At 43.6% G+C, this 27,137-nt stretch overlaps 1 protein-coding gene across 2 annotated transcripts in view; it reads right to left on the bottom strand.

Moving 5' to 3' along the window:
• The window catches only part of CCDC13 (coiled-coil domain containing 13), a 35,234-nt gene that overhangs the window by 4,744 nt on the left and 3,353 nt on the right, over positions 1 to 27,137 (bottom strand). The window contains exons 3-14 of one of the 2 annotated variants that reach the window (XM_065629789.1): positions 22,690 to 22,835; positions 20,140 to 20,273; positions 16,989 to 17,078; positions 16,604 to 16,720; positions 15,320 to 15,424; positions 13,144 to 13,308; positions 11,883 to 12,059; positions 10,537 to 10,737; positions 8,849 to 8,982; positions 5,796 to 5,879; positions 4,654 to 4,782; positions 2,067 to 2,221 (exon numbers count right to left, since the gene is read on the bottom strand). In XM_065629789.1, the coding sequence (XP_065485861.1) occupies positions 2,067 to 2,221; positions 4,654 to 4,782; positions 5,796 to 5,879; positions 8,849 to 8,982; positions 10,537 to 10,737; positions 11,883 to 12,059; positions 13,144 to 13,308; positions 15,320 to 15,424; positions 16,604 to 16,720; positions 16,989 to 17,078; positions 20,140 to 20,273; positions 22,690 to 22,835 (1,637 nt within the window). The remainder of the gene's footprint in view (positions 1 to 2,066; positions 2,222 to 4,653; positions 4,783 to 5,795; positions 5,880 to 8,848; positions 8,983 to 10,536; positions 10,738 to 11,882; positions 12,060 to 13,143; positions 13,309 to 15,319; positions 15,425 to 16,603; positions 16,721 to 16,988; positions 17,079 to 20,139; positions 20,274 to 22,689; positions 22,836 to 27,137) is intronic. The other variant, XM_065629791.1, reaches the window with a different exon arrangement.

Raw genomic sequence — 27,137 nt, 5'->3', positions numbered from 1 at the left:
TGTGCTGTCAGGCTCTTGGTTAATACAGGTAAGAGAGCTCTAAAAATCAGTTCTTGCAGAAAAACATGTGAGAATGAGTCATTGTTGGCTGAAGCTCTTTCTAAGGACACAACAGTTCTGCTCTACGGAACAGATCCGTATTTTACAGAGAGGAGCAGTTTGAAGCAATCATTCAGTCCCAGTTGAGGATAAAGGCTCCTCTGAATCCTGTTCCCATTTATCTAATTCTCTGTATGCTGGGTGGCTGAACGGCAGCGCTTCCCTCGACGTCCTGAACACCGTGTAGATGTTAGACTGGAGACCCTGCCTCTCCTGTAGGAATCAAGATCACAGTAAGCAACAACACAGAATCATAGAATTATTTTGGTTGGAAAAGAACCTCAAGATCATCGAGTCCAACCATTACGCCACCCCTGGCACTGCCCCATGTCCCTGAGAACCTCATGTCCGTCTGTTCAACCCTTCAGGGATGGTGACTCCAGCACTGCCCTGGGCAGCCTGTTCCAATGCCCAACAGCCCTTTGGGGAAGAAATTGTTCCCAAGATCCAACCTCAACCTCCCCCGGCACAACTTGAGGCCATTTCTTTGTGTCCCTGTCTCCCCTCAGCTCCTGTTCTCCAGCTGAACCCCCAGCTCCCTCAGCCGCTCCCATCACACTTGTGCTCCAGCCCCTTCCCCAGCTCCGTTCCCTTCTCTCAACTCGCTCCAGCACCTCAAGGCCTTTCTTGGCGTGAGGGGCCCAAAACTGACCCAGGATTCGCGGTTTGGCCTCCCCAGTGCCCAGCACAGGACGGTCACTGCCCTGGGCCTGCTGGCCACACCAGTGCTGGTCCCAGCCAGGATGCTGGTGGCCACTTGGCCACCTGGGCACACGCTGGCCCATGTTCAGCCAAGGTCACCAACACCCCCAGGTCCTTCTCCAGCGGGCAGTGATTTCTTACATCACGGTCTTGCTCCGGAGAGATCTTATTGTCAAACACGGATCAGACCAAGAGCACTACGATGGGACGAGTGAAGAAATGCAATGCAGTCACAGTAGCGCTTCTTACCTCAGCCTGACCCATATCTAAGGAGAAACAAGACACCAGCGCAGGTGGAAAAGGAGGTAACCGCTTATTGAGATCATAGTGCTTAGTGCAGGTCAGCTCTAAGGCGATGAGGTAGCATTAGAACACACAGCTGTGGTGGATGGAGTCGTGATGGAAAGCCACACCATCCATCTGTGAGGGCAGTCCCCCCGCGGCCCATGATCGTGCGTTTCAGCGTGGGGCAGGCTGAGAGCTTGCACAAGGGCTCTGATGAGGCTTGTGACCCCTCTAACGACCGTAACTCAGCCCGACGGCATCTTAGTATTTGCCAAATTGAAATTCCCGTTGCTACTGTTCATCTCCTGGCATTTAAAGTCTTTTTACTTTATGAAAATACATATAAAAAGGGAAACCACTGGAAAAGTTTCCTTAAGAATATGTGCCATTTTATTGGTTTAGACACTTTACAGGATCAGAGTCCTTAAGCAATAAAAGGATCTGATCAGGGAAATAAAAATTTAACATCCACCATGAATTCTTCTCCTTTAACTATGCTAGTGAGGCTTTCATATTTATAGCAGGAGATTATCATGTTCATGGGATAATAAATTACACCAGATCTAATTACTTCATCACCAGCAATAGTTTTTCATAGACACTGACAGGCCTTAAATTGGGATGCGTCCTTTAATTCTGCTGTTAACCTTCAGATGAATCTTTCGGGCTGAAGTGTAAGGGGAACACGGCGGGGGGCAAGGTGGCAATGCAGAGCAGTGGGTGTTTTTCTGTCATCCCATGAAAACAACATATTGCAAAAGTCCTGGTCCCACTTAAATCTGTGGCAAAACCCTTTTGAATTAAGCGGGGCCAGGATTTTACCTTCTGCATTGGTCCACTGGTCTGAGTAGGTCCAAATCACCATGTGCAAGGTCAAGCACTTGTGTAGACTTGATAGATAAAAGTCAAAATGTTCTTGCTGCCTATTAACCACGGAGGTGGGACGGGGGACATCGTTGTAGACAAGTGCTCCACCTCACCTGTTTTGCTCCTTGCGGGAGGTTTCTGTGCACTCGTGTTCCTCCCTGGATCCATCTGCAGTTTTTCCAGCTGCTGTTCCAAAATGACACATCGCCGCCGCTCTTCCTGAAGCCTCTTCTCAGCTTCCAAGACTTTCTCGCTGCCTTCGTCCACCCTGGTAGGCAATAAAGGCAGTTCAGCTTATTTATGTCATGACTATTAGAGATCAGTCAGTCTTGATACTGAATCCTGCTTCATAGCTCTCAACAGAGGGAAAAGGAGAATTTTCCAAGCATCCCAAGGCAGAAATCCCAGCGCAATTGTTCCAGATGACATCCTCCAAATTCGCAAACCAGAATTAACTAATGAGAGCAGCTGGAAATAATGGGTTCATTAAAGGAGGTTGCCTAAATCCCTTAACACTGGCTACTTGTGTGAATGTACCACTCAGATGAGCAGGAAAGCTGCAGATTGCTGAGCGAAAGGTTTTTTTATTACAGGAATAATAAATGGCATTTTTTTAAACACTCTGGGAAAATGTGGAAGGAAAATAGTTTATAAACCCCCTGTCTAGAATTTAGCTGTTTTGCGTCAGTTGTGTGCAAGTATGAAAAGAAACTTGACGTTGCTTTTAATAAACTTGGCCATCAGACACTGCTGTGGAAGTGAGTGGAAAAGAAACTGCTGGTTCACTCTGCAGTACAGCAGGGAAGAGCAAAGTGCTTCTCTATTCACCCTGCACATCATCTTAGAAAACGAACTACAAAAAAATGTGATGTGCACCCACAGATGCAGTCAGTGGTGCATCTCATGGGGCAAATGATTCCAAATGATTTAAAGGAGTTTAAAGCCAGAGAGAAACCCGAATTGACTCTCTGTATAATGCAGAATAAAAGAATTTCCTTCTTGACCCCACGGGAGATAGCTGATTACTCCCTGAATCAGGAGACTTGATTACTCTTATTTCCCTCCTAGCTGGCATAACTAAAAAAAAAATATATATTACAACTATAATAAAATTATATCACTGTCTTAAAAATGTAGCTGAAGGCAAGACTCTGACCTCCTGTGGCTGTGAATTACCAGGCTGGTGACAAGGTATGAGAAATTATATTTCTCTCAGTGGTTCTAAATTCACTAAACTTTTCATTTGACCAGGTGTTCCCTTAGCGCCCACGTTAGATAAACAGTGGAGGAAAAATGACGAGACTAGTTGAGTTTTATTAAATCTTCCACCAATATGAATAACTTAAATTAAAATGTTCCTCTAGCTCTTCCCTTTTGCCCAGCAGGGCCTGATCCTACAAACCTTTCACTATGAAGTATCTTCGACAGTATGTTCTGCTCTGCAGTAAGTGATTGTGAAACACAGTCCTAAATTCTGGCAACTGCTGTAGAAAAATCCCAGCCATATAACTATTCCCAGTGCTCCTCTCTTCACTTAAGCATTATTTGCGTTACCTGAGCTTTGCTGACCCACACTCCAACAGGGGAAGAGGAGCAATGCCTGATTTTTTTTTTTTTACATCTATTCGTGTTGAAATATGACTGGGTGCTACACTATCCCGAGGTCTTCCAAGAGTTATTGCGCACCATCTCACAAAATTTACTTTACCTGCAGGAGCTCTTGATAAATGTGTGATAAGTGTGGAGCTGCTGAATCATCAGTCCGCGGTACATTTTACAAGCAGCTGTGCGTTTCATTGACTCCGTGTTCTTCATTATCCTATATTTGTGATGGCCCCATTTCAGCTACCACTCACACCTCCATCCTCATCTAATTGTGTAGCTCTATTAAAGTCTCTGGGCTTATAAACACAAATAAAATTCTTCCAGTGTGTATTTCCAGGATTTAGCCTTTAAAAGCACAGGGGATGATATCTTTACCACAGTCACAAAAATCATATTTCTCTGACTGTGATTAATTGTATGGGACAAAGTTAGACAAGTGAGAGATGATAACTATTGTAAAATAAAGCAAGCAGGTAGTGCCTATTGTATTCAATAGTATATCTGCAAAAGTATATCTTAGCACAAGCTGGAATCCAGATTTGGGAATCAAATAATACACAGTCTCTATCTGGGAAAAAAAAGCAGCAGCTGAAAGAGAAAAGACTTTGCTTTCCCTGTCCTCCTAAAACATAGTTGGCTTTTAATATTGTCTTAAATTGAACTAAATAATAGGAAAAAACCCCACCAGTCTGCTTCAGTTCAACCAAAAGAAATTAATTTAGGGTAAAACTTAAAAGAATGTGTAAAGGTTCTGGAACAGAAGTCAGGTTATAATCACAGTGTTTACTACTGGTTAATAATCTTGCTGCCTAAATTGTACCACGCATATATAAATGCACCCATTCTAGTTTTATCTAGGTGCGGAAAGCTTGAAGGTGACTCAATTTTTTTCCTGTCCTTTGTTCTAAAATAATAATAGTAATGATAGAATCATCAACTAGGCAGGGAAATTGAGCAGAAAAAAATTTACTAGCCCCTGTTTAAGGAACGGATCAGACTGGCAGCGTCTGGCGTACAGCGCTGCAGACTCTCACGTGTCTCAAGTGCTCTGCAATCTCAGCATCCCACAAAGGATGTGCCAGAATCAGCCGCTACCTTTTCTGCAGCACAGCGACCAGTTCCAGGAGCCTGTCCCTCTCCACTTGAGCCGCCTGGCACAGAGCTTTGTGCTCCGCGATCTGCGTCTGCAGCGCTTTCCAGTCTGGGCTGTCAGTGCCGGCGAGCCTAAAAACAGCACAAGGGTAGAGAGACTGTTTCCCATTTGATGAATAAAAGCAATGAAACAAGGGCAGGGTTTGAATAAAACCGTATCAAAATACACTTGTCTGAAGGCGAAGCCAGAAGGCAGAGTCAAGCTCACTGCCTCCCCCCAGCATCAGTCTCTATATTGCAATAAATGGAATAGAAATAGGTGGAAATAAAGTTTTATTAGAAAGGTTTTTCTCCTTTGCAGGGATGTTCTCCCTTCCCACCAACCCTGAAAACAAACTTCCACCTCTGATCAATTCACTGTGGCTGACTCCCATTGCTGCTGCCAAAGTAAAAGCAGCTACGTGTGGATTCTCCAAAGTGCTACACTAAGCTTTTAAATGGCCCGTTATTGATTTTCTCCCACTGAAAGGCTTCAGGCAGCATTAGTACAATGGCCATTCTCATGCCTGACATGTGGTGAAGGGAAGGGGCAGTTTTCCCTTATATCCCATTATTACGGACTTCATTACTTCTCTGACCTCTCTCGGCACAGGAGTATTCAGGAATATCTCCTTTAGCGCAAAACGCAGGAGAAATCTTGGTGATTGGGGGTGAAAAGGGAAAAATGGGATTTATGAGGCGTAAAACTAGCAATCAAGTAAAAAAATATAGACAGCAAGGAGACACTAGAGCCTGTGCCAGAGGTCTTTGGCAGTATCAGGTAGAAAGGACGATGGAAGAAGCTGTTACAGAAACAAGGCAGGCAAGGATAAGGCTCGTCAGCAGCCTGCAGACCATGGCAGGAAACCTTCCTTGTTTAGGATAAAGTTTATATACATACCACGAAACCCCCCTTGTTTAGGATAAAGTTTATATACGTAGCAGGAAACACCCCTTGTTTAGGATAAAGTTTATATACATACCAGGAAACCTCTCTTGTTTAGGATGAAGTTTATATACATACCAGGAAACCTCCCTTGTTTAGGATAAAGTTTATATACGTACCAGGAAACCTCCCTTGTTTAGGATAAAGTTTATATACGTACCTTCCAGGTGGGATGTTATTACTGAGAAGGGAAGGCTTAGTAGCTGCCGACTCTACAAGCATATGGCCCATCTTGGACACTGTGCTGGGAGGAAGAAAGTTTGGTCAGGCACTGAGTTCTACAGAGGGCAGCCCTCCAAGAACTCTGCTCGTATTCCGCTGTCTGGGTTTATTGCTGCCTTGTAGGGAAAAGACTCCCAGAGCCTCCTTAGCAAGTATACACAACAGCTCAGCTTGCTCCCCGACTCCAAAACACACAGCAAAGACACCTTAGGTGAAAAATTCAAGCTCAGTGTTTGATCTCTGTGCTTCTGGGGATACTTTGCTGGCACTGTGGCCCAGCATTGAGGAGCTCCATGTCACAGAGCAGCCACACAGCAACTCGAGAGCAGCAATAGCTCCCGACACTGCTTGGCTCAAGCTGAGCACGCGGCCATGCAAGCGGCCGCTGCTGATGTTTGCTCGTCTTGGCTGCTTTGAGAGCAGCCCTGAGGGAAAGGGCTCGGGGGCGCTGGTGGCTGAAATGCTGAGCGTGAGCCAGCAATGTGTGTTCACAGCCCAGAAGGTAATTGTGTCTTGGGCTGTGTCACCAGCAGCATGGGCAGCAGGTCAGGGAGGGGATTCTGCCCCTCTGCTCCGCTCCGGTGAGACCCCCCTGCAGTGCTGGGCCAGCTCTGGGTCCTCAGCACAGGACACACACGGACCTGCTGGAGAGGGGCCAGAGGAGCCCCAGAAATGACCCGAGGCTGGAACAGCTCTGCTGGGAGGACAGGCTGAGAGAGTTGGGGTGTTCAGCTGGAGAAGAGAAGCTCCAGGGAGACCTTATTGTGGCCTTTCCATACTTAAAAGGGGCCAATAAGAAAGATGGGGACAGACTTTTTAGCAGAGCCTGTTGTGATAGGACAAGGGGTGATGGATTTAAATTAAAGGAGGGGAGACTCAGGCTGGACACGAGGAAGAAATTGTTGCCCCTGAGGGTGGTGAGAGCCTGGCCCAGGTTGCCCAGAGAGGTGGTGGCTGAACCATCCCTGGAGACATCCCAGGCCAGGCTGGACGGGGCTCTGAGCAACCTGAGCTGGTGCAGATGTCCCTGCTCATGGCAGGGGGGCACTGGGGGAGCTGGGAAGGTCCCTTCCAATCCAAACTATTCTGTGATTCTAGGATTCTATGACCCTTGCACAGAGCACTCTCATCTCACACCTCTCACACCTGCACCCACTATGGTGAGAGACAAGCACAGATCATTGCGCTTGTTTGATGGTGTTTTGTGCTTTCATAACCAACCGAAGCCCTGTTCTGCAACAAGGTGCACAACTTCTATTTCCAAATGCCCTTTAAAAATATCTTTTGCATAGTTTTCCAAACCCTTCTACTTTGTGGAGCCCCTCAGGAAGATCTCCCAGGCTTGCTGTTGTAAGAGGAGTCAGCTCATAACACTAAAGTATCACTTCCAGTCTGGCTGAGTTTTATGAATCATGATCTGTGTGCTTGGGACATAAAATTCTAGCGTCTGTTTTCTGAAGCTGAGCTCAGCAGCCTAAAGGCAAGACCTTGTAGACTTAGCCCATGTTTCCTTGTCTGTAGACTGCACCTAACAGAGGATAAAGCCTTAATACTGTGGAAGAGGCAGAGCTGCCTTCTAGGCTAGGAGTGGTTAGTCCTAAAATCAAGTTAAGGCTGATAACGACAGAAGTGGCCCAGTCTAAAAATGCAGATTTTTTACTTTGACATCTCCAAGGGGCTTCAGTTCCTATTTATAGCATTTTTCATTTCATCTTTCCTGATAGGAAAAGATGATTCACTAAAGTAAAACGGAATAGAGTGTTCATCAGCATATTAAAGTTAATGGAAGGAGTGAGCCCTGCTGACCAAGTTATTAACAGTTTTCAGACTCATTCATTGCCCACCTGACACGTCAGCTATTTTCATGACAGAGCTACGTTAGCCACATATACAAGCAATAATTTATCCATTGCACTTAGTGGCTTCTACAAAGCCATTACCCAACCTCGTTTTCCTGCTTGCTTTCCTGCGCACCATCAGCAGAGCTATGAAGTAAAAAAGGGGATAAAATAAAGATTTGCTCCGTGAGAGCACAACTTCTACAGAGTTAGAGGTGGGAGAATAAAGTCATTCTGAAGGCTATAACAACAGAGATCTGGAAACTTTCAAATTAAGGATGTTTTAACTCTAACTTGAAAACACTGAGAAGAACTTTTCTTAAATTTTGTAGTAATGCTCTACTTAGACTCAGGGATACATCTGACAATTTTAAAGCCAGTTTCAGTGTCTAAAGTAATGTGGTGAGTTAAAATTACACAGAAGAAAACAATTGCAGCTTTAACCTGATGAAAAATGTCCTCCTTCCTCAGAAGACCAGTCTCAGATCCTCTTTGGCAATTAGATCATGAATTCTTTTGCAACAAAACCAGCATTTTACCAAGCAAGGATATAACTTGCTCTGGTATTATGGTGCCTTTACGCAGCCAGAGTGACCCAGAGTCACATTGGTGCAAACAAAAATCAGATTTACCGCTGTATTAAGATTAACGTAATTGACATGGTCCTCAGAGAGGCTTTAAAAAGGGCGTTTGTTAAGAACAAAGTATGCGTTTTCATCATTTCTGCAAGTAAATCCTACTCCAAGCGCATTTATTGATTTAAATAATGCACCAGTGATTTAGTGCTTACCTAAAATGGCATTATGTATCAATTCGCCACCCTGCTTTCAGAAATCTGCTCATTAGAAGCTCCGTTTCTCATAAGAGAGAAGAATCACAGGCACTTAAGCTAACCACATAAACATTATCTGAGCTGGAGAAAGAGAAGTAGCTGCGCTGCCCTCATGCCAAATGTAGTAATGTCTGCAAGTCTGTATATCTTTGTTCTAGGACGAAAGTCCAAGAGATAACGTGATTCGAGATTCCCATATACTGTAAACAGGCTGCCAGAGCTATTGGCACTTATAGCACTTGTGGTTTGATACAACTGTCCGGGAAAACCACGTTTTTGAATAGCTCACAATTTTAAACACTGACATGAGGGTTTTCTTACCGAGCAGATCCAATCCTGCCAAACTGATTGCTGCCTGATGCCAGAGGCTTAAGCAGAGTAAAACCTGGATCTTCGGAGTGCTCAGAAGGTGTATCAGCTGCTCCTGAACTGTCCTCTTGATGGGCAGGTTTCTTCTGTTAATGTTGGAGCAGGTTATAAAACCAATTACACAGTTCAAAGGAAAATAGCTGCATTAATACCTAATCAGCATATTGCTACAAGCATGCCAGAACTTTTGACTAACAGGACCTCCTCAGCAATTTTTCTTTCGTTTCTATCCATTGCAGGATGGAAACAAAGCAAAAGTCAGTAAAAAGTGCATTTTCGTATGAAATCATAGGGTACACAGGGTCGTTAGAGAACCCACAGCGCAGCACCACCGTTACCATTGTCAGCACCGTTGACTTGTGTTGTGTCCCTAGCCCAAGTTTCATCTTTTATCTCTAGCCCCCATTACTGACAGATTTAAAATCTCACCATAACCCTTTGTACCTACAGGAATTGGATGCCTGAACACTGTAAAAAACCGGACTGTATGATATCAGACCACATGAGAAGCCTTTGGCAGGTAATTGGGCTGCCTCTCAACTCCTACGCCCGCGCTCTGGCAATAGGATCACCGTGTCAGTTTACAACACTAGGCCATGAAAGTTGAAAACTTGAAAACTGGAGCATCTTTCTGATGAGGAAAGACTGAGAGAGCTGGGGCTGTTCAGCCTGGAGAAGAGAAGCTGAGAAGGCGTCTTATTTATGCTGATAAATATGTCCAGGGTGAGTGTCAAGAGGATGGACCAGACTCTTTTCAGTGGCGCCCAACGACAGGATGAGGGGCAATGGGCACAGACTGAAACACAGGAGGTTCCATCTGAATATGAGGAGAAACTTCTTTCCTTTGAGGTGCCAGAGCCTGGACCAGGCTGCCCAGAGAGGTTGCGGAGTCTCCTTCTCTGGAGACATTCAAACCCATCTGGACACGACCCTGTGCAACCTGCTCTGGTGACCCTGCGTTAGCAGGTGGGTTGGACTGGATGATCTCCAGAGGTCCCTTCCAACCCTAATCATTCTGTGATTCTGAGAAAACATTTTTAACATGCTAGCCCAAAAGGGGCCTACCTTCCCAATTCTTTCATCTGTACAATTAAATTTCCATATGCCTGATGCCCATCAAACTCATATCAATAGCTTGGACATCTGAGAGAAAGGAAGTTTTTGAAGGGGATTACAGTGGGAGATGAGAATAAGTGACTAGAGGTCCTATCCCTCCACGAGGAGATGTAGCTGGTACCACGGCAGCTGCTGATGTTCACCTCACCCGGGTTTGTTTGCCTGCTTCCTTCAGCAGTCAAGGAGGCTGAATACCGAGAAGTGCCCTTTGCAGCCCAACCCTTGTCATCAGTCACGTGACAGTCTTTGCATGAAGCCACATGTGGATGCGATTGGTATTTCTGTTCTCAGTTGCTTAAACAGCTTGGAAAAAAAAAAGTTACATACAAACAGGAAAGAAAATTCAGAGTTACAAGAGACAATTCCATGAGAATTTATGATTCCATCAGATGAGACGGTCAGTAGAGCAGGTATCAGTGTCTCAAGCTACCAATCACCTCAAACAACGAGAGAGAAGGAAGTGGAAGAGCAGATTTAAAATTAACAAAGTGTGCTCCTCTAGTTAATGACTTCTGACTCTCTACCTGAAGTTGCCCAATCTCCTCTTCCAGCTCTTTAACCTTTGCTTCTCGTTCAGCCACCATCTGTCGGAGCTGCTCTATAAGGCAGTTTTGTTTCTGAACCTCGCTGTTCAAGTGCTGCCCCAGCACCTGCTGAGACTCCTTGTTCTTCTCATCCTGCTGGCTCAAGTCCTTTAAGATCTCCTGCATTTGCTTCTGTTGGCTCTGATAAAATAGAAATGACGAGTGAGCTCTTCACTTCTGTACACGATGGTTATTTACACTCTCTGAGTGTTTTACATGGTCCATGACACTCGTTTAGAATTCCCAAACCCTTGGTGTAAGCACACTGATGTCACCAGCGCTACTCTAAGAATTTGGTCCGTTTCAATGTGCTTTTTGTGGAATTAGAACACAATCAGATTGTGATAGTGACATTAAAAGACAAGGGTAGTATCAGATGGCAGCTATGAGGTTAGGCTGTTTTACCAGTGGGTTTTGGACTTTTTCTCACACTGACAAATCAAATACTTATCAGATGGTTTGTTCTATCAGGCCAACAAACTGCAAGCAAGACGCTTCTTTGATGTAAGGGATAAAGCAGGTTAACCATTCGTTCCCAAGCAAACTCACATCTTTCTGTAATAATTTTAGTGAGAATGCTCAGACTTAGCCCAAGTGACAACTGTTATTTGGTTCCTCTGTAATCTGCCTAATCTGCTGCTGCACTTTTTCTATTTATTTTTATTATTATTATTGTAATTGGGGAAGACTATTTAGAACCATGGCAGGACAAAAGGACCCTGCAAGATCGTGGCAGCAGCCATTTATTTCAGCATAACTGTATCTCAAGTTTCTGCTAACACTCTTGGTTTTGAAGGGGTCAGATCTTCTCAGCTCCAGCTACTGCAAGGGAATGTGCACAAGGTTTAGGACTCATGGTTCAGCCTGTGTGTTTTGGGCTATACAACACAACAAATGAAAGTGCAAGATTGCAAGCATTCTAAGACAAAAAAAATCTACAAATGGAGCTGAAAGCAGAACAGCGACTACAGTCCAGCTTCATGGATCAGAAAATCCTATTTCAATCCTTCTGCAAAACGTTTCTTCCAATATTTGCAGCTTAAAGCCACTTGACTGCAACTGTGTCACACCTGGTGCTGTTGCAGCCTTTATATGATTGGATCCAAAATGCAGAAGGGCTTTAGCTGACTAGGAAACCTCTGGCTGTCAGAGTTGGATTCATCGGGCTCCTGCATACCCTGAGGTTGTCTGTGTCACCATGTCATTAAATTACATCATGTTCTATCACTTATAGAAAGAGGGCTGATCTGCAGGAGCTGGGATCAGCAAGAATAGTCAGACCGTACCAGTAAGGCGTCTATGAGCTCATCGTCGTGTTTTCCTTTCTCCAGCAAGGTTATGATCTGTCCCTTCAGGGTTTTCACTTCGCTGCACAGTATTTTGTTCCTGGCTTTTGAAGCGTCGAGTTTTTTTTTCACTTCCTCATGACTTTTTTGGAGAGCATCGTGTTCCCTTGTGAGTTTCTGCAGCGATGCAAACACATCATAGGAAATGACAGTTATAGCCCACCACCAAGCCCCAGGTGCTTTGGTGAGTTAAAGGAATCACACGTCGCCTGGTAGAATCTAAAAAAATGTAACTGGCATACCATATCATCCCTAAGTAAATAGAAATTATTAATGCTACTACTCACTGCCTGCTTGCCAGCATCAGAAAGGTCTCTCTATCTGCTCGGGAATACAAGTAGACTAGTCTGTGCTAGGAAGCAAATTATTGTTTTGTCTTAAAACCTAAGTCTGTGTGCTCCTGCTTTTTCATTTGTCTCACCATTCTCCACAGGGAAACTCTCATCCTTCCAGACACAGGATGGTGATGCTACACTACCTACTAGAAGCTGTCCTTGGCATACGCCGCCTCGTGCACCATGACTTTACCCAGATAAAACTGTCCAGGGAGTACGGAACAGGTAAGTAGTAATGGATGAGTACAAGGGAAATAATTGTGAATGGAGCCCGAAAACACAAAGGCAGAAGAGGAACTTTGCAGGCAACAGTTATTGAGGAAAACCTTCCCTGTGCCTTGTGCCTGTAGCTATAAATCTTTTTCATTCTCACGGCTGAGAGTGAAAGGTGTGTATCACCCCATCGCTCATTCTGTTGCACGGTTAAATTGTGGTGGAAAAGCAGCAGCTAATCAAGCTCTGGGATGGTGCCAGATGGCATTTACAGAAGCAAATACAGGAAAGGAGCATAGGGAGATGTGCTTCGCTAACGTGAATACGTGTAGCTGACCACCACTACTCATGTTTCTTGTGGACACAGGCCTACGTATCCTTTCCACCTCAGGGTTTACTACATGTGCTACTAACTATTACCTCTCTCAACCCCTAAAATGCTGGATGCTTGTTGATTTTTGTAACAACGACATATGATAGATGGAGGGTAAGACCCATTTTCAGAATGCCTCTGGTGTAATTCTCAACTTTATTCTGTTCAAATGTAGAAGTCCACAGCCACACAGATAAATGAGGTGTGAGGGGGATGCTTGTATTTAACAGGGCCTGGAGATGTCTTAACTTATACCCAAACACGACTCACAGGTTTTTACCTCCAAAGTTTCTTTCTTCTCTTTTTCCAAGCTGCGAATCTTCAGTAAGTTCTTCTCTTGGGCTGACAACTTCCTCGGATCAGTAAGGGCCAGCAGTTCCTCATCAATCTCACTCACTGATGTTCTGGTCTTGTTTTGACCCAACTGACTTTCCAGCTCTCGAACCTAGGGGACAATAAGGACAACTCATCTAGAGCCTTTACCAGGAGCACAGTGGTCCAGCATCAAAGACCACACAACCTGAAGGAATTCCGAGTGTAGCATCGTATTAGTTGCTTCTTGGCATTATCATGGTTAACTAACACAGAGCAGTGTCTGTTCTTTTAAATTGGTTAGCTGCTAACAAATATGCACATCGAGGGCATCGGTGCAGGGAGGAGATATGACACTCCAAAGCATCTTGAATGGCACTAAAGACACGTGTGAGCAACAGAATAATATCTCAGATCTCCTCTAAAAGGGCAGACATCCACTCTACCTTTAAGCACCTCGGTCATTAGCAGAATCACCATCCAGGATGTCATAGAATCACAGAATAGTTTGGGTGGGAAGGGACTTTCAGAGGTCTCCCAGTGCCACCCCTGCCATGAGCAGGGACATCTTCACCAGCTCAGGTTGCTCAGAGCCCTGTCCAGCCTGGCCTGGGATGTCTCCAGGGATGGGGCATCTACCACTTCTTTGGGCCAGTGTCTCACCACCCTCATAGTAAAAAATTTCTTCCTCATGTGTAGCCTCAAACAAAGGCCCAGTTTGCTCGCCTGAACGTAGGTACCTTGTGCTGTTCGAGATGCCCTGGGATGCTGGAGACACATATGACCCAGGATCTACAAAACATCCATAATCCTCTGCAGAGATGACCAGGGGGACACCCTGAGGCATCTTGGCTGGCATTAGACACCTGTGTGTGATCAAGCAAACCCAGCCCCTGCATCTCACCACAAACCTCTTTTACAGTCGGCAGAATGGGCACTTTACAGCAGAGCTCCTCTGCCCTGTTCTGGAGGTGTCTTCTAAGAGAAGATGCCCCTACCTCACTTTTGATCCAGTGACTGTATTTACAGGAATCCCACTGACTACAGAATGGGCCTGAGGACACCGGCTCAGAAAATAAATGCATTACAGTAGAGTACAGTATGTACAGTCTTCAGATGAGCCCCAGCCAGGGGGTCTAATGGAAGGAAAATGTAATTTGCTTAAGAGGTTAAAAATTTCAGTCACAGTGCAAAATTCACACTTTGTTGCGATATAATTAACCAGCAGAAAAATAGGAAAAATATGTACCAAATTGCCTGAGAGTAGTTTTATTTAGGATGCAGACTAAACTGCCTCCCTGTCTCAAGCTGACATTTCAGATAGATTGTGCCCTTCAGAAGATTCGAGGGTTAAAGATTTTACTGAAGTTCCTGGGGGAGCAACTTGAAAATCTTTTTGGCCTCAATTCTTCCCATCTGACTTTAGGCACTGCACAAAGGTGTCTAAGTCAGAGCACAGACACCGACACGGTTCTCAGTGGAGAGAGGCACCTTCAGCACCTCCTGGGATTTAAACCAGGCTGCTGTAGCTCTCCAACATCACTGAACTCTTTCCTTCGACACAGAGGTGAAAGATTCCCAGATTAAATACTGAAGCTTGCTAGTTTGCAATAGACTAATTAATATAGATTGCAACAGATTAATTAATATAGTTTGCAACAGATTAATTAATATAGTTTGCAGAAACTCTGAAAGACCCTGCACACATCAACACATATTTAAAATTTAACATTCCACCACCACACACACATGTGCATCCGCAGACACACATAAAGAATCATTTTGGTTGGAAGAGACCCTCAAGATCATCAAGTCCAACCGTCAACCCACCACTGGCACTAAACCATGTCCCTAAGGACCTCATCTATGCATCTTTTAAACCCCTCCAGGGATGGTGACTCCATATACCAAAAAACTACTACAAAAGTTACTATAAAGTGTTTTATTCTAAGAGTTGCTTTCCTCAACAAAGACTGGCTGTGTATTTGCAGTAAACACTGTACCGGGACACACCTTATAAGCAGGTGTAGGTGTTTAGAATTATTTGATGAAGAACTAACAGTATCTTTAACTCAAACTGAGGTAACACCTCCACGTAGAAAGTGCACCCAGCTTACACGGCACCATGCAGGGTTTTATCTTACCTTGCTTTGGAGAACAAGAATTTGCTGGGCCCGTCCACGCCAGCTGCCAGAATTGGCCAAGAGACTTTGAATATTCACGTCTTCACCAACTTCATTTGCTAAAAGCTACGAAAAAGGGATTAACATCAACAAGGCTGGGCTGAAATACATGAGTTGGGGAGAGGGGAGGAAAAGCTGCTCTCTCTAGGAGTGAACACAAAACTCTGTCTCTATACACAGTGGCCTTTTTTGCCTGTATCTGATATTCAGTATCCTGTGTCACATAAGCTCTTTCAGGTCATTATCACAACAGAGTGTCGGTGCTTAGGAGGGGTTTGGTTAACATGAATTATTTCACTTTGTGAGGTGTGTAATTCAGTGTTTTGATGCTTCAATAATATTCTTTGCTTTTTAAAAAATGTGTACCTGTGCTTTGCTGCCTACCTATGGAGAGTATCAAATTGTACTATATAGCTGTATAGCTGGGTGTCAAACTGTGCTACTCCTGTAAAAAGAGGATTTCAAACACATCACCAAGGTTTACTAAGCATTACTAACAGTTTTCAATCTATGCAATTATTTTTGATGGAAGGAATACTTAACCAGAGCTAAACAGGAACAGAGTTACTGTCTTAATTCACACCCTTGCAATCACGAATTGAGCCAATCTCTTTTCGCACGGTTCCGCCACAGCCACATTAACGAGAGCTAAAGTTAGTATGAAGAGCATTTAAATTATTTATAAAAAGGTCAGCAGAGTTCTATTTTTAGGACCACGTTCTCTACTCTGATCTGCATTGCAGGTCTCTTACGCAAAGGAATGACACCAAAGGAAATGGAGCACATAGTAACACATTAAAATCCATCATGAATCAAAGAGGAAAAGGTTACTCTGGAAGTCGCTCCAACAAACTGTTTAAGGATGTGCTTTAGTCCAAGTGTGGTCTTCAATCCCATTGATTTCTGTGGGACTGAAGCCTACATTAAAAGTAAATACATAATTAAATGTTTTGGAAAGGAGGAATGGCCCTGAATATATGCTTCAGGACAATCACAAGTCTATTTTGCTGAACTGGGACTTCCAAACCATACAAATTTGTACCCATATAGCAACAGAAATAGTGGATTCGGTCATCCAGCTGTGGAGGCAGAGCGTGAAATCTGTGTGTCGATGTGCGTATCTTTCTGACACAACAGCTATGCTTGTGTCTTTTCTTACCTCCTTCCAGTTCACTGGAATACTTCACGGAGGCTTAATCAAAGCTCTAAAGAAAAGAAGCCACAAACCGTGTCCTGTAATGGTACCTTTTGGGTCATCTTCAGCTCCTGTTTTGCAGATTGGAGTTGGTTACGATATTCCATCACTTTAAAGTTGGCCGTGGTTAATTTTTCTTGCAGTGCTTTCAACTCTGGACTTTCAGCCTTTGAAGAGAAGAATATACTTGGTAAGAACAGCATCCTCAGGGAAAAACTGAACTGATTAAGATCCACAAATCCATCAGGATCACTGGATCTTTTTTACCCAGACCCACGCAAATGCCTCCTCTAATTTTGGGGATCATAGAAAAGGTACAAACAGAGCAATTAGGTCACAAAACTAGGGACAGGGATACATCCTTGCCATAAGGAAAGAAATAGGAGAGAACTAAGTATCAGCCGCTCATTTCCTCTCTTTAATTACAATTCGTACCAAGTTTCCTTCTATCATCTTCAGAGTTGATTGCTTGATTCCTGCATCACCACCACCAAGAGAATGTATTTTTTCCACAGCTGCCTGTAGCTGGAAGAAAAAAAAAAAAGAATTCTTATTATAAAGTAGATTCGGTGAAGAGCATACCTCCATGGGAGATTAATTAGAAAAAAGTACAACAGCAAGTTTGATGATCCTGAAAGTTTGTTTAAAAAGAACAAAGAAACAACCCAAACCAACTTCATTTCTCCTTTTCTTTTAAATACAATCAGTACCAACGTATACAATTTTTCCTGAAGTGCTTTCCCAAGCAGCATGTGTTATTTTACTGGGGAAAAGCTTCAGTAAAGAATGTCTCTGACTTGCTGAGATGGGATCAGCTGCCAAGTATGGAGATCTCCGAGAGATTTTATCACCACAGGTTCTTAAAATGAGTGTTTATAAATGCAAATACAGTACAGGTCAGGATGTTGCCTCTGGATTCTGGATGCCAGTTTGCCCACTCTTCAGAAAAATCTATTTACCAGATGAATGTAATAGGGGAAAGCGCTATTTAGTAATGATGTTAAGGTTCTTTTTCTTTAGCTGGGATAGCCCTAAGGTAGCATTTCTCAACTTGTGAAGAAAATGTCTCTTACTGCTTGCCACAGTTTATGAAGACAGGCACACAGGTTGCAAAGACTTCTTACTGGACCGGGGTGCAGGAATTTGGAGCTGGAAAAGCTGGGAAGTGTTGCTTTAAAGGGCTGAGACTTAATTCTTTGAGGTGGGCGGAAAATCTTGATTATTTGCCTGAATAAAAGAAAGCTCCAAGGAACACATTCTTCATTAAAGCGATATCTGGTGAAACAGAGAGTATAACTCAGACTCAGCTCTAATGTTACCCCTTCTTTGCACGTAAATCAATGGTCAGGCCTCCCCTTCTATCCAGTTCATAAACTCTTTGAGTCAATGGCCTGCGAATGAGAAATTCCAGCCAGTGCTGGCAGCTGCGAGGTCAAATTCGAAGGAAATTTTCTGCAAAGATCCGCTTGCAGCCTTTGTTTACACATCCCACCCTTTGGTAAGCGATTACGCAATGGCCACAACTTCCATTTTGTTTGTGGGAACACGGTCATGTTAAAACACTTATGATTTACAAATTTTTCAGTTTTCATACGAGCAAAGAGCTAACGATTATGTAAAATAACTGCGTTTTCCAGCAGTGAAAGTACACATTATGATGCATTTGTAAGGTACCACCATTCATTTAGCAGAATTCAAGCTGTCTAGAAGTAGCAGACAGGATGAGACTCAGCTCACAAATTAAAACTCTCCCTGTTTTCAGTGTGGGTGTCTCCATAAAGAACAGAGTCTGGTCAACACAAGCAAGGAACTCCGGTCTTCAGCTCACTCTACATTACATCAAGGACTCGGTTTTGTTGCTCTCTAGTCCCATTTGAGGCATTCGAGAGTATCCAGTTGTCTGAGAGGTCAAGTGGCATCAGTGGGCAACCGAATTGCACTTTGGTTGTCTTGGTTCTTTCTACAATCAGTGGAAAAAGATGAGTGTGTCTAGACAGCAATCCAGGTCGGCTTAAGTGTTCTGGAAGAGACGCAAATCACTGCAGGTTCCTGTCTGTGACAGCTCTTCTCTTTCACCACTCAACACTTTTCCATTGATACCTCCCACGACGCCTCAATTTCACTCATTTTTCACATCTTCTTGTAGCTCTACTGAACAAGTACAACCCACAAACTCAGCCGGTGACCCTTAGCTTAGAGAAGAGCCGTCCCAAGTGAGGCTGTGAGAAAATACAGACCACTGACCACAGTTTCAGTGGGGTTCACATTGGGGTTCACCTTTATCTTGGATTAGACAAGTTGCTTTGTTTGGTTTCGATGTTGATAGTGCTGGTGTCTGAGGACAGGTTAGTACATATCTAAAGGGTCTGTCTCTGCCTTGACCAGCGACAACTGTTTCTTAAAAATTTCTATTTGCTTTGAGTTTGATTTCCTTTCCTGAAATGTCTGCAGTCCTTTCTTTTAGGTCAATACCTGCCAATATTTTAAATTTCTGGTTGAATAATGGCCATTACAGTAGGGGATTATAACCAAATTATAAGCAAATTGATTTTTCTTGAAATTATTCACGGCTTGCTCCTCTACTGGTGTGATTTTTGTAGGTCCCCAGCTACACCTGATATTTCTTAGCCAGCCTGCCAACTGTTTGACAAGACCCCTCTCAGCAGAATGCTCTGGATTTATGCAGTTCTCAAACATTTCATCTATTATTTCTTAATCTTTCAGGTAACTGGGGTACAATTCATATAGATGCATGATTAGTGATAACAAAGATTGTGAAAATGGAGTCAAAATACATTAGTTAGCATGATAAACATTATTGATGTATTTAAATGATGTCTTCTAAGGAAGCAAAGGCAGAAAAAAGCATTAAAATTATCCAAAATTTTGCCAGTATTGTGTAAAGAAGAGCAATAGTTGCCAATGAACAAAGTAAACATCGACATCAGAACATCTAATTTTCATTTTAGCAGTCACGTGAGTAAAATAATTCCTGTGAAAGGTTAGCACATATAAAAAAGTTGTACTAAACCAGAAAAAGAAATTTGTCTGAGTGAAGATTTGCTGTCTTAAGTGATTTAGTTTGTAACTGTCTCAGTTTTGGAAGTACTTATGCCAGAAAACAGGTTTCATTACGTGGATGAATAAAGCTTAGAAGAATAGAGTACTAATTAGTGTTTGGTATTAATGAGGTGGGAATGTAAGATATAATGGTATAAAATTCGCTCCTCACACACACACACAAAAAAAAAAAAAATCAGAAAAATATCATTGCCGTATTTCTAGAAAAGCTTCTGTGCCTCAAATACAAATTAGCATTCCTAATTGGTATTTCATAAATCTTTTTCTCATTATAACTTCCTGACACCCTTTCCTAGCACCTCCTTTCTGCAAAGGTGGAAACAACTAAGGACACATCTCTCTCTCCTATCATGGACAGAAATTACGAAACCTCAAAGCAAACACGGATGCAAGAGCAAATTCAAAATAGGAACATGAATTAAACTCAGTTTCTACAGCTCCTCTATCCCAAAAGCTGGATTTCTATGTTTTGGCACGGAACAAGAGAACAAGCAAAATGCCTCACTTCTTTCTCCAGCTCTTTGACTTTGTTATTCAGCTGCTTCACTTTGGCTCTTTCACTCTCGGTCTCTGCAGTTATCTCACGATTCTTTTTGGCCAATTCAACGATTTTAGTAGCTGCAGTATCTCCAGTGAAACCTGAAAAGTACAGACAAAAGCAAAGGACATATTTTCCAGGCAAGATTCAGAATAGATGACGCTTTTGTTCTCTGTTCAGTGCACAGTGTACTTTTATTGTCTAATCCATTTCTCTCAGAGCTGTGCCAGGCACTTAAATGAACAAGCGAGGGAAAAGCGGCGTCAGTGATTCCAGCTGGATCACTTGGGCCTTTGAATCGGTGTCGCTTTGTGACAAGCAAAGCCGCGTTTCACACTTTAGCAACAGCCACACGTCAGGAGGCCACAACAGTGGTCACAGCAACTTTACTACATCAAAAGGGTAGAGACGTTTTCTGCTGGAAGGACAGTTATGAACAGGTTTTTGGGGCATATTACAGAAAATTCTGTGTTGCGTTGGTTGTTTACTACCAGAGGAGCTGCTGAAACAGAGGTGCAAACTTTTCTAGACATCTGTCCTAAAAGGTCAGGTACATTAACACAATTGGGCCCTGGATAATGTCCAGGAAATTTCATAGTGTCTATTTATACGTCTCTTGCGATTATACATGGAGCCTTACTGTATTAGCCTTTTAATTGCTCTTTTAAACAGATACTTCATTCACCTCCTCATCAGAGAAGGTTTGATTCATGTCACTTGGCTTTTGTTAACATCACGTAAGTGACGAGAAGTTCTCGCACAAGTGTAAAATCAATAACTTCCATGGAAACCTCTAGCTCAGCAATGAATATGAGCCTACGATAACAAATCCTTGGTGAGATATATGAAGATTGAACTTGGCTGTTGTCATTCTTCTTAACTCTTTCATCCTCCTTCAGTGCTCTGAATTAATGACTTTTCTACGGACACTTGTGAAAATTATATTCAAGAACTGGGGTGAGATGAATTAAGTGAATTCTGAGTCCCATAAAACCCCTAGAGACATTAAGGGGTTCTGTGGAATATAGGTAAGAACAGAATATGACCCCATGTCACTATTCAAAAACATTGTAGAGAAAATAATAAATGTTATTTTTAAAAGCATTTCCACTATTCTTACTCCTTTATCTGATACATGTTTCCCCCCTCATCTAGAAGCTACTTTCCCCTTAGTTTTCATAATAAATTAACAGCTGCTAAGAACCAAAAAGTAAGTACCAAACTAACCCAAAGCCAGGCTGGTGCTTCCATGTGATGCTCTTCAAATCCGTGGCACACATTTAATCAAAGCTTTTAATTCCCATGCAATGTGGGGTGAGTCTCTTCCCACAATGTAGATTGGGAAGACAGAGGCATGGAGCAAACCGCCGCAAGCTGGGTTGCAAGTCAGCCAAAGAAGCTGCAAAAGTACATCTGGTTCCTGGTCCTGGCTCAGAAATAGCTTAGAATCTCTCCTAAACACAAGCTACAGAGAGTTTTTAAGAAGGAAGGTGTAATTTAAGTGTCATTTAGTTCTGGCTGCTGTCCTGAACAACAGTGGCACCCAGTGGAGGAGGCGTAGCTGCACAGCTCAGTTTTCAAAGGACACCCAAACCAGTTTAGAAGCTGGATTTTGCATTCAGGAGCATCCTACATGCACCCTGTTCAGGCAAACAAAAGGAGCTGGAATAAGGAATTTAACACTACATAGAAGAGAAAGCTGCAACACCGCTCTTTGACATTAACAGATTTTGTTTCCAAAATAAGTTTTCTAAGAATTATCGTTTTCGTGCCAATAAGAACAAGTTTGCAGAAGATCCGTGAGGAACAGAGATCACTGTGTACCCTAAAAGAGCGCTATACTTATATTAAGAGACACATAATTACCAATATTTTGTGCCTTAGGTCTGATCCGACTGCCTCAGATGTGATTTGGTCCTTTCAACAGCTCTCTAAAATGAGGAATAGTTATTATTTATATTTTGGAGTTCATGAAACCAAAGGAGAGTGTAAGGCACAGTTCTCAGGGCATCCACGCCATTCCAAGTGTAAAGTGCTATCATGTCAAACCATTGTGAGTAAGTTCCCTCTGCAAATAAAGCAACAAGATTCCTTACATGGGAAAGACATGGATGTTTAGCAAACTCTGCAAATGCAAAATAGTGTCAGCTCAGACCCTTGTAAGTTTACGTAGCAGCTCTGTGTGTTGAATAAATCTACACCCAGGTGTCTAATTATTTTTCAAAGTTCAGAGCCAAGTGGTTTCAGTGCTATTGGAAATTACTGCAAGCTTAACAGAGAACAAGTCTCTCTCAGGTGAGAGCTGAATTTTGTTTTTTCCTTATTACAGAAGTGGAAATGGAGGCAGCCACAATGTGACTGAAATACTGCTTTTTAGCACAAAGCAGGTAAAGAGATGTCACATGAATATTTCACTGTCAGGAGCTCACAATGAATCCGTTATCCTACCTGTATTGTCATCAGCGTCAAGCAAACACTGGAACTAACCTAGTGAGAATACAAAGTTACTGTGTTCACCTGACAAAGCCAATCTGTCCTGTATTTTTTTCTGGAGCTGCTTTATTTCAAAATCTTTCTCTGCCAGCAGTTTGTACAGTCTGCAGTTCTCATCTCGGACCTCTCGAAGCTGATCTTGGAGCTGCTCGTTCTCAACCTCAAGCAACCTGGGAAAAAATAAGCCACGATGGCAAATGTCACTGTCATGTGCTTCAAATAGTTGCTCCCAGAAGTAAAATAATGAAATGACTTTATGCTGGATGAGCTGAGCTTACCAGGGGTGAGTTTACTGAATTAAGCAGAACCTCAGATCAGAACCCACATTAATGATCTGACCTATTCATTTAACTCATTTCTTCTTCAAAAATTCTGTACCTCCTTGTGTTTTCTGAGGCAAAGCATCACAGAACACGTATCTTTTCAGGGCTTCTGAGGTTACTGAGCAGTCTCATCTCACCATGTCTTACTTATCTGATACTTCAGAGGAAACCTTGCAGGCTCATCATTCAGCATCTGTGACATTCAGGCTTTACTTTCTCTACTTACTGAAGCCAATAGAAGCCAAGAGAGCACCAGCCACAAAAGCTGCTACTGAGGTTCTTTCTTTAAAAATTAATACTTCATAGCAACTCACAAAAGATCGATTTCCTGTACCCTCATCTGATTTTCTAGGAACCCCACCAGGATGGCCCGGCATCAGTTTGTATTGTTAAAGTTGCTTTTTGGAATTCATTTAGAAACAAAAAATATCAAAAAGCCTTGCTTCTCCTATTCTTCAGTACATTTAGTAACATTTATGGGTTTCATCTCTTTAAGACCTCCAGAGAATTAATAACTTCAATCTCCCTGCTGTCCTCACCTGATGGTTCCTGCAAATGCAAAAACCAGAAGCTGAGGCCTCAGGGGGTTATTCAATTGTGGGCACTCAGGCATCTATTTGAGATGTCCCAGGATGATCTGAGCTCCCTACATGAGATGTCCCAGGATTATCTGAGCTCCCTACATGACGCCAGCAGCCAGGACACAGGGTCCTCAGGACAAAATCTGTGGCCCAGCCAGAGAATCAAGAGCACCTCAGAGGGTGCTTGCCATGCATGGACATATATAAGCCAACCCCAGGAATTACTAACGTCCTCCAACTTTAGACATAACTTTTAGCCAGACTCCTCCAGACAGCAGCACTTCAGAATGGAAATGAACCCATTTTAATTTCCCAGAGAGGAAACCAAATGTGCTAAGAGAAGCCGTACTGACACAGACTGCAGTAAATGTATTTGTGGTAGAGATGCTGCCAGCTCAAGTCAGCAGCTCCCATTCTGCCCCTCTCTGGGTTTCCTCTCTCCTTCCATCTGAGCTTCCTCATCTCCCTCATCCGAGTTTCAGGGCAGGGTCTCACTCCATACCAAGACATGGGTGTCGCTCTGTAATAAAACAGGCACAAAAGTCACGGGAGGTCTGGTCAATACAACCAGTGCTGCTTAGAGACCAGCTGCCACTGCAGGGTCACCTGAATCACTCTATAACTGCCACGCAGGGCACTGATCACAGAATAGTTTGGGTTGGAAGGGACCTTTAAAGCTCCCCCAGTGCCACCCCTGCTGTGAGCAGGGACATCTGCACCAGCTCAGGTTGCTCAGAGCCCCATCCAGCCTGGCCTGGGATGTCTCCAGGGATGGTTCATCCACCACCTCTCTGGGCAACATGGGCCAGGCTCTCACCACCCTCAGGGTAAAAAATTTCTTCTTCTTGTCCAGCCCTCTTCCAGTTTAAAACCATCAACCCTTGTCCCGTTGTAACACACCCTTCTCAAAAGTCTGTTCCCATCTTTCTTATAGGCCCCTTTTACGTACTGAAAGGATGATAAGGGGACTCATTCCAGTTACCCACACACAGGTCCCATCTGGGCTGCCCACCCATGTCCCAGCTGCTGCTGCTGAAGGCTGCAGGTCTCCTGTGTCCACCTTATCATTCCTGTGTGGAAGTTCCCGATGTCCTACAGTTAGACATGAGGAAGAAATTTTTGACACTGAGGCTGGTGAGACCCTGTCCCAGGTTGGCCAGAGAGGTGGTGGATGAACCATCCCTGGAGACATCCCAGGCCAGGCTGGACGGGGCTCTGAGCAACCTGAGCTGGTGCAGATGTCCCTGCTCATGGCAGGGGTGGCACTGGGGGAGCTTTGGAGGTGCCTTCCAACCCAAACTATTCTGTGAATCTATGATCTCAGATGTCCCTGGACACCTAAGCCAGCCGGAACAATTGATCTAAGATTCTTATCTACAGTGTGACCCTGAATGTGTACATTTTGGAACTTAATCTGGACTAGTGTCCCACCCCTTTGGCCTATAGTCTACTTGCTCTAGACTAAAACAGAAGTAGGTAGCTTGGATGGTCACAGAGAGTTGGATAAAACCCAGTTGATACAGTACATACTAGTGACTATAGACAGATCCACAGTTAGCTCAATAGTCAGCTAAATCCTTCCTATTCAAAAGTTTAGGCAAGCTTTTTGCTCCAACTACACTTTGGAGCTTTTAAATGCACACACCATATGCACATGTCAGAATAAATGACCCCTTAAAGCATTGCCATGAACAGCACTCAATTTATGAGACGATTCACAATCTGTAATTAAGAACTGCACTTCTGTTTCAAAGCTGCAAATCAAAGGGAGATCAAAGGCAGTTGTTTACAAAGGAGAAGAAAGAAAACAGCAATCTGAGCAGAGAAAAGGCAAAACTAAGCTATTCCCACATGCACCACTCAGAAGTGAGCAACGAAACTCTTCAGATCTAATTAGAGACACATGGACAAAAAGATTTTTAACAGTTAGGGAATTAACATGAAAAAAAGTTTCTAAGCTCTTAGCACACCTGATCAGTGATGTCTTCCTCAGAGCTGGCTTCCAAGTCCTGATAAAAAGCACTGATAAAAAGTCCTGATAAAAAGCAGGATGGATAGAAATCCCAACTGCAAAAGCTCGAGTCTCCTCTGAGAAACTTCCCCATCCCATCCCAGAGTGAGTCTCCATGTCACAGAGGAGGTAGCAGGTTCCACTCAAGTGGCTCAGCTACAAGAAGTCAGCCAAAAGAAACGGGTTGCAGAAAGGTAACACTTCTCACTCCAGTTCAAGGAAATAGAATGAGATGAAGCTTATGAGCAGGGCCTATAACTGAAATTCAGGTGTCTTTCCCAGCTTTGTTACAGATTCTCCCTGAGATGGGGAGGATCACTTAATCTTAAATACATCAAACGGAGCAGGGAGGATAAAGTTACAGAAAGAACAAAACAGAAAGACAGATGTGTCAGCTAAACACTCACCTAAACTAAATTTGGGAGTAGGATGAGAGGAAGGAAAGATGAACTAACTCCCAAGGCTCAGAGGAAGGGAGACTTCTGAGAGGAGAATGTTTTCCAAGCGCTGCTATAAACAGTGACGTGCTAAAATCACCGCCACTGCAGAGCATATGGAGTCCTGTTATTCTGGAACAAGTTTCTCACGTGTTGTCATGGGAATACTGCAAAGTATATCCTGGCGAATCCCTTCCAGAAGCAAATCCTCCCCAGATTTGATACACTCATAACCACTTGTTTGCTGAATATAGATGTACATAAGCAAAGGAGAATCCAGATGAATCTGCTACACCTGCCATGTCAAATGGCGACTTTCAACAGTCAGTGCCACTGAAAACAGAGGTAAGTAACAGCTCCTGAGTTGCTCAGACCTAAATTACTGAACTGTAAATGGCAGAGAACTGCTGGGACAACCGTGGACTCTGCACCTCAGAGAAGGGAACGGAGCTGGGGAAGGGGCTGGAGCACAAGTGTGACGGGAGCGGCTGAGGGAGCTGGGGGTTCAGCTGGAGAACAGGAGCTGAGGGGAGACAGGGACACAAAGAAATGGCCTCAGGTTGGGCCAGGGGAGGTTAGGGTTAGATCTTGGGAACAATTTCTTCCCCAAAGAGCTGTTGGGCATTGGAACAGGCTGCCCAGGGCAGTGGTGGAGTCACCATCCCTGGAGGGGTTGAACAGGCATGGAGATGAGGTTCTCAGGGACATGGGTTAGTGCCAGTGTAACGTTAACAGTTGAACTCGATGATCTTAAAGTCTTTTCCAACCTAAACGATTCCATGATTCTAATGTATGATGCCATGGCGAAAGCATTAATTTCTAGAAGGTCAGCTCCCTGTTTGCACACAGATTTCTTTCACAGCGTGAACACCACATTCCCAGAAGCACCTGGAAGTTTCAGTGGTTCACTCCTAGTTTTCTGCATCTTCACAGCAGCTCTGCTGCAGCTTTTGCTCTTGGGCGTTTAAGGAAGCAACTTCCAGAAACAGGGAGTTGCAGGGAGTTGCCCGGTGTAACATAGAGGGAAGATCAGCATTTAAAGCCTAATCAAACTTGGTGAGTGTCTTGATGAACTTTGGTAGAGGTGCCCTTCCCCACTCTGGATTCTGGGAGGGGAAAC

Source organism: Caloenas nicobarica, chromosome 2 (genome assembly GCF_036013445.1).
Source record: "Caloenas nicobarica isolate bCalNic1 chromosome 2, bCalNic1.hap1, whole genome shotgun sequence".
In the NCBI taxonomy this organism is placed as follows: Eukaryota; Metazoa; Chordata; class Aves; order Columbiformes; family Columbidae; genus Caloenas; species Caloenas nicobarica.
Note: the sequence above shows the minus strand (reverse complement) of the source record. Positions and strands in the feature narration are given on the sequence as shown.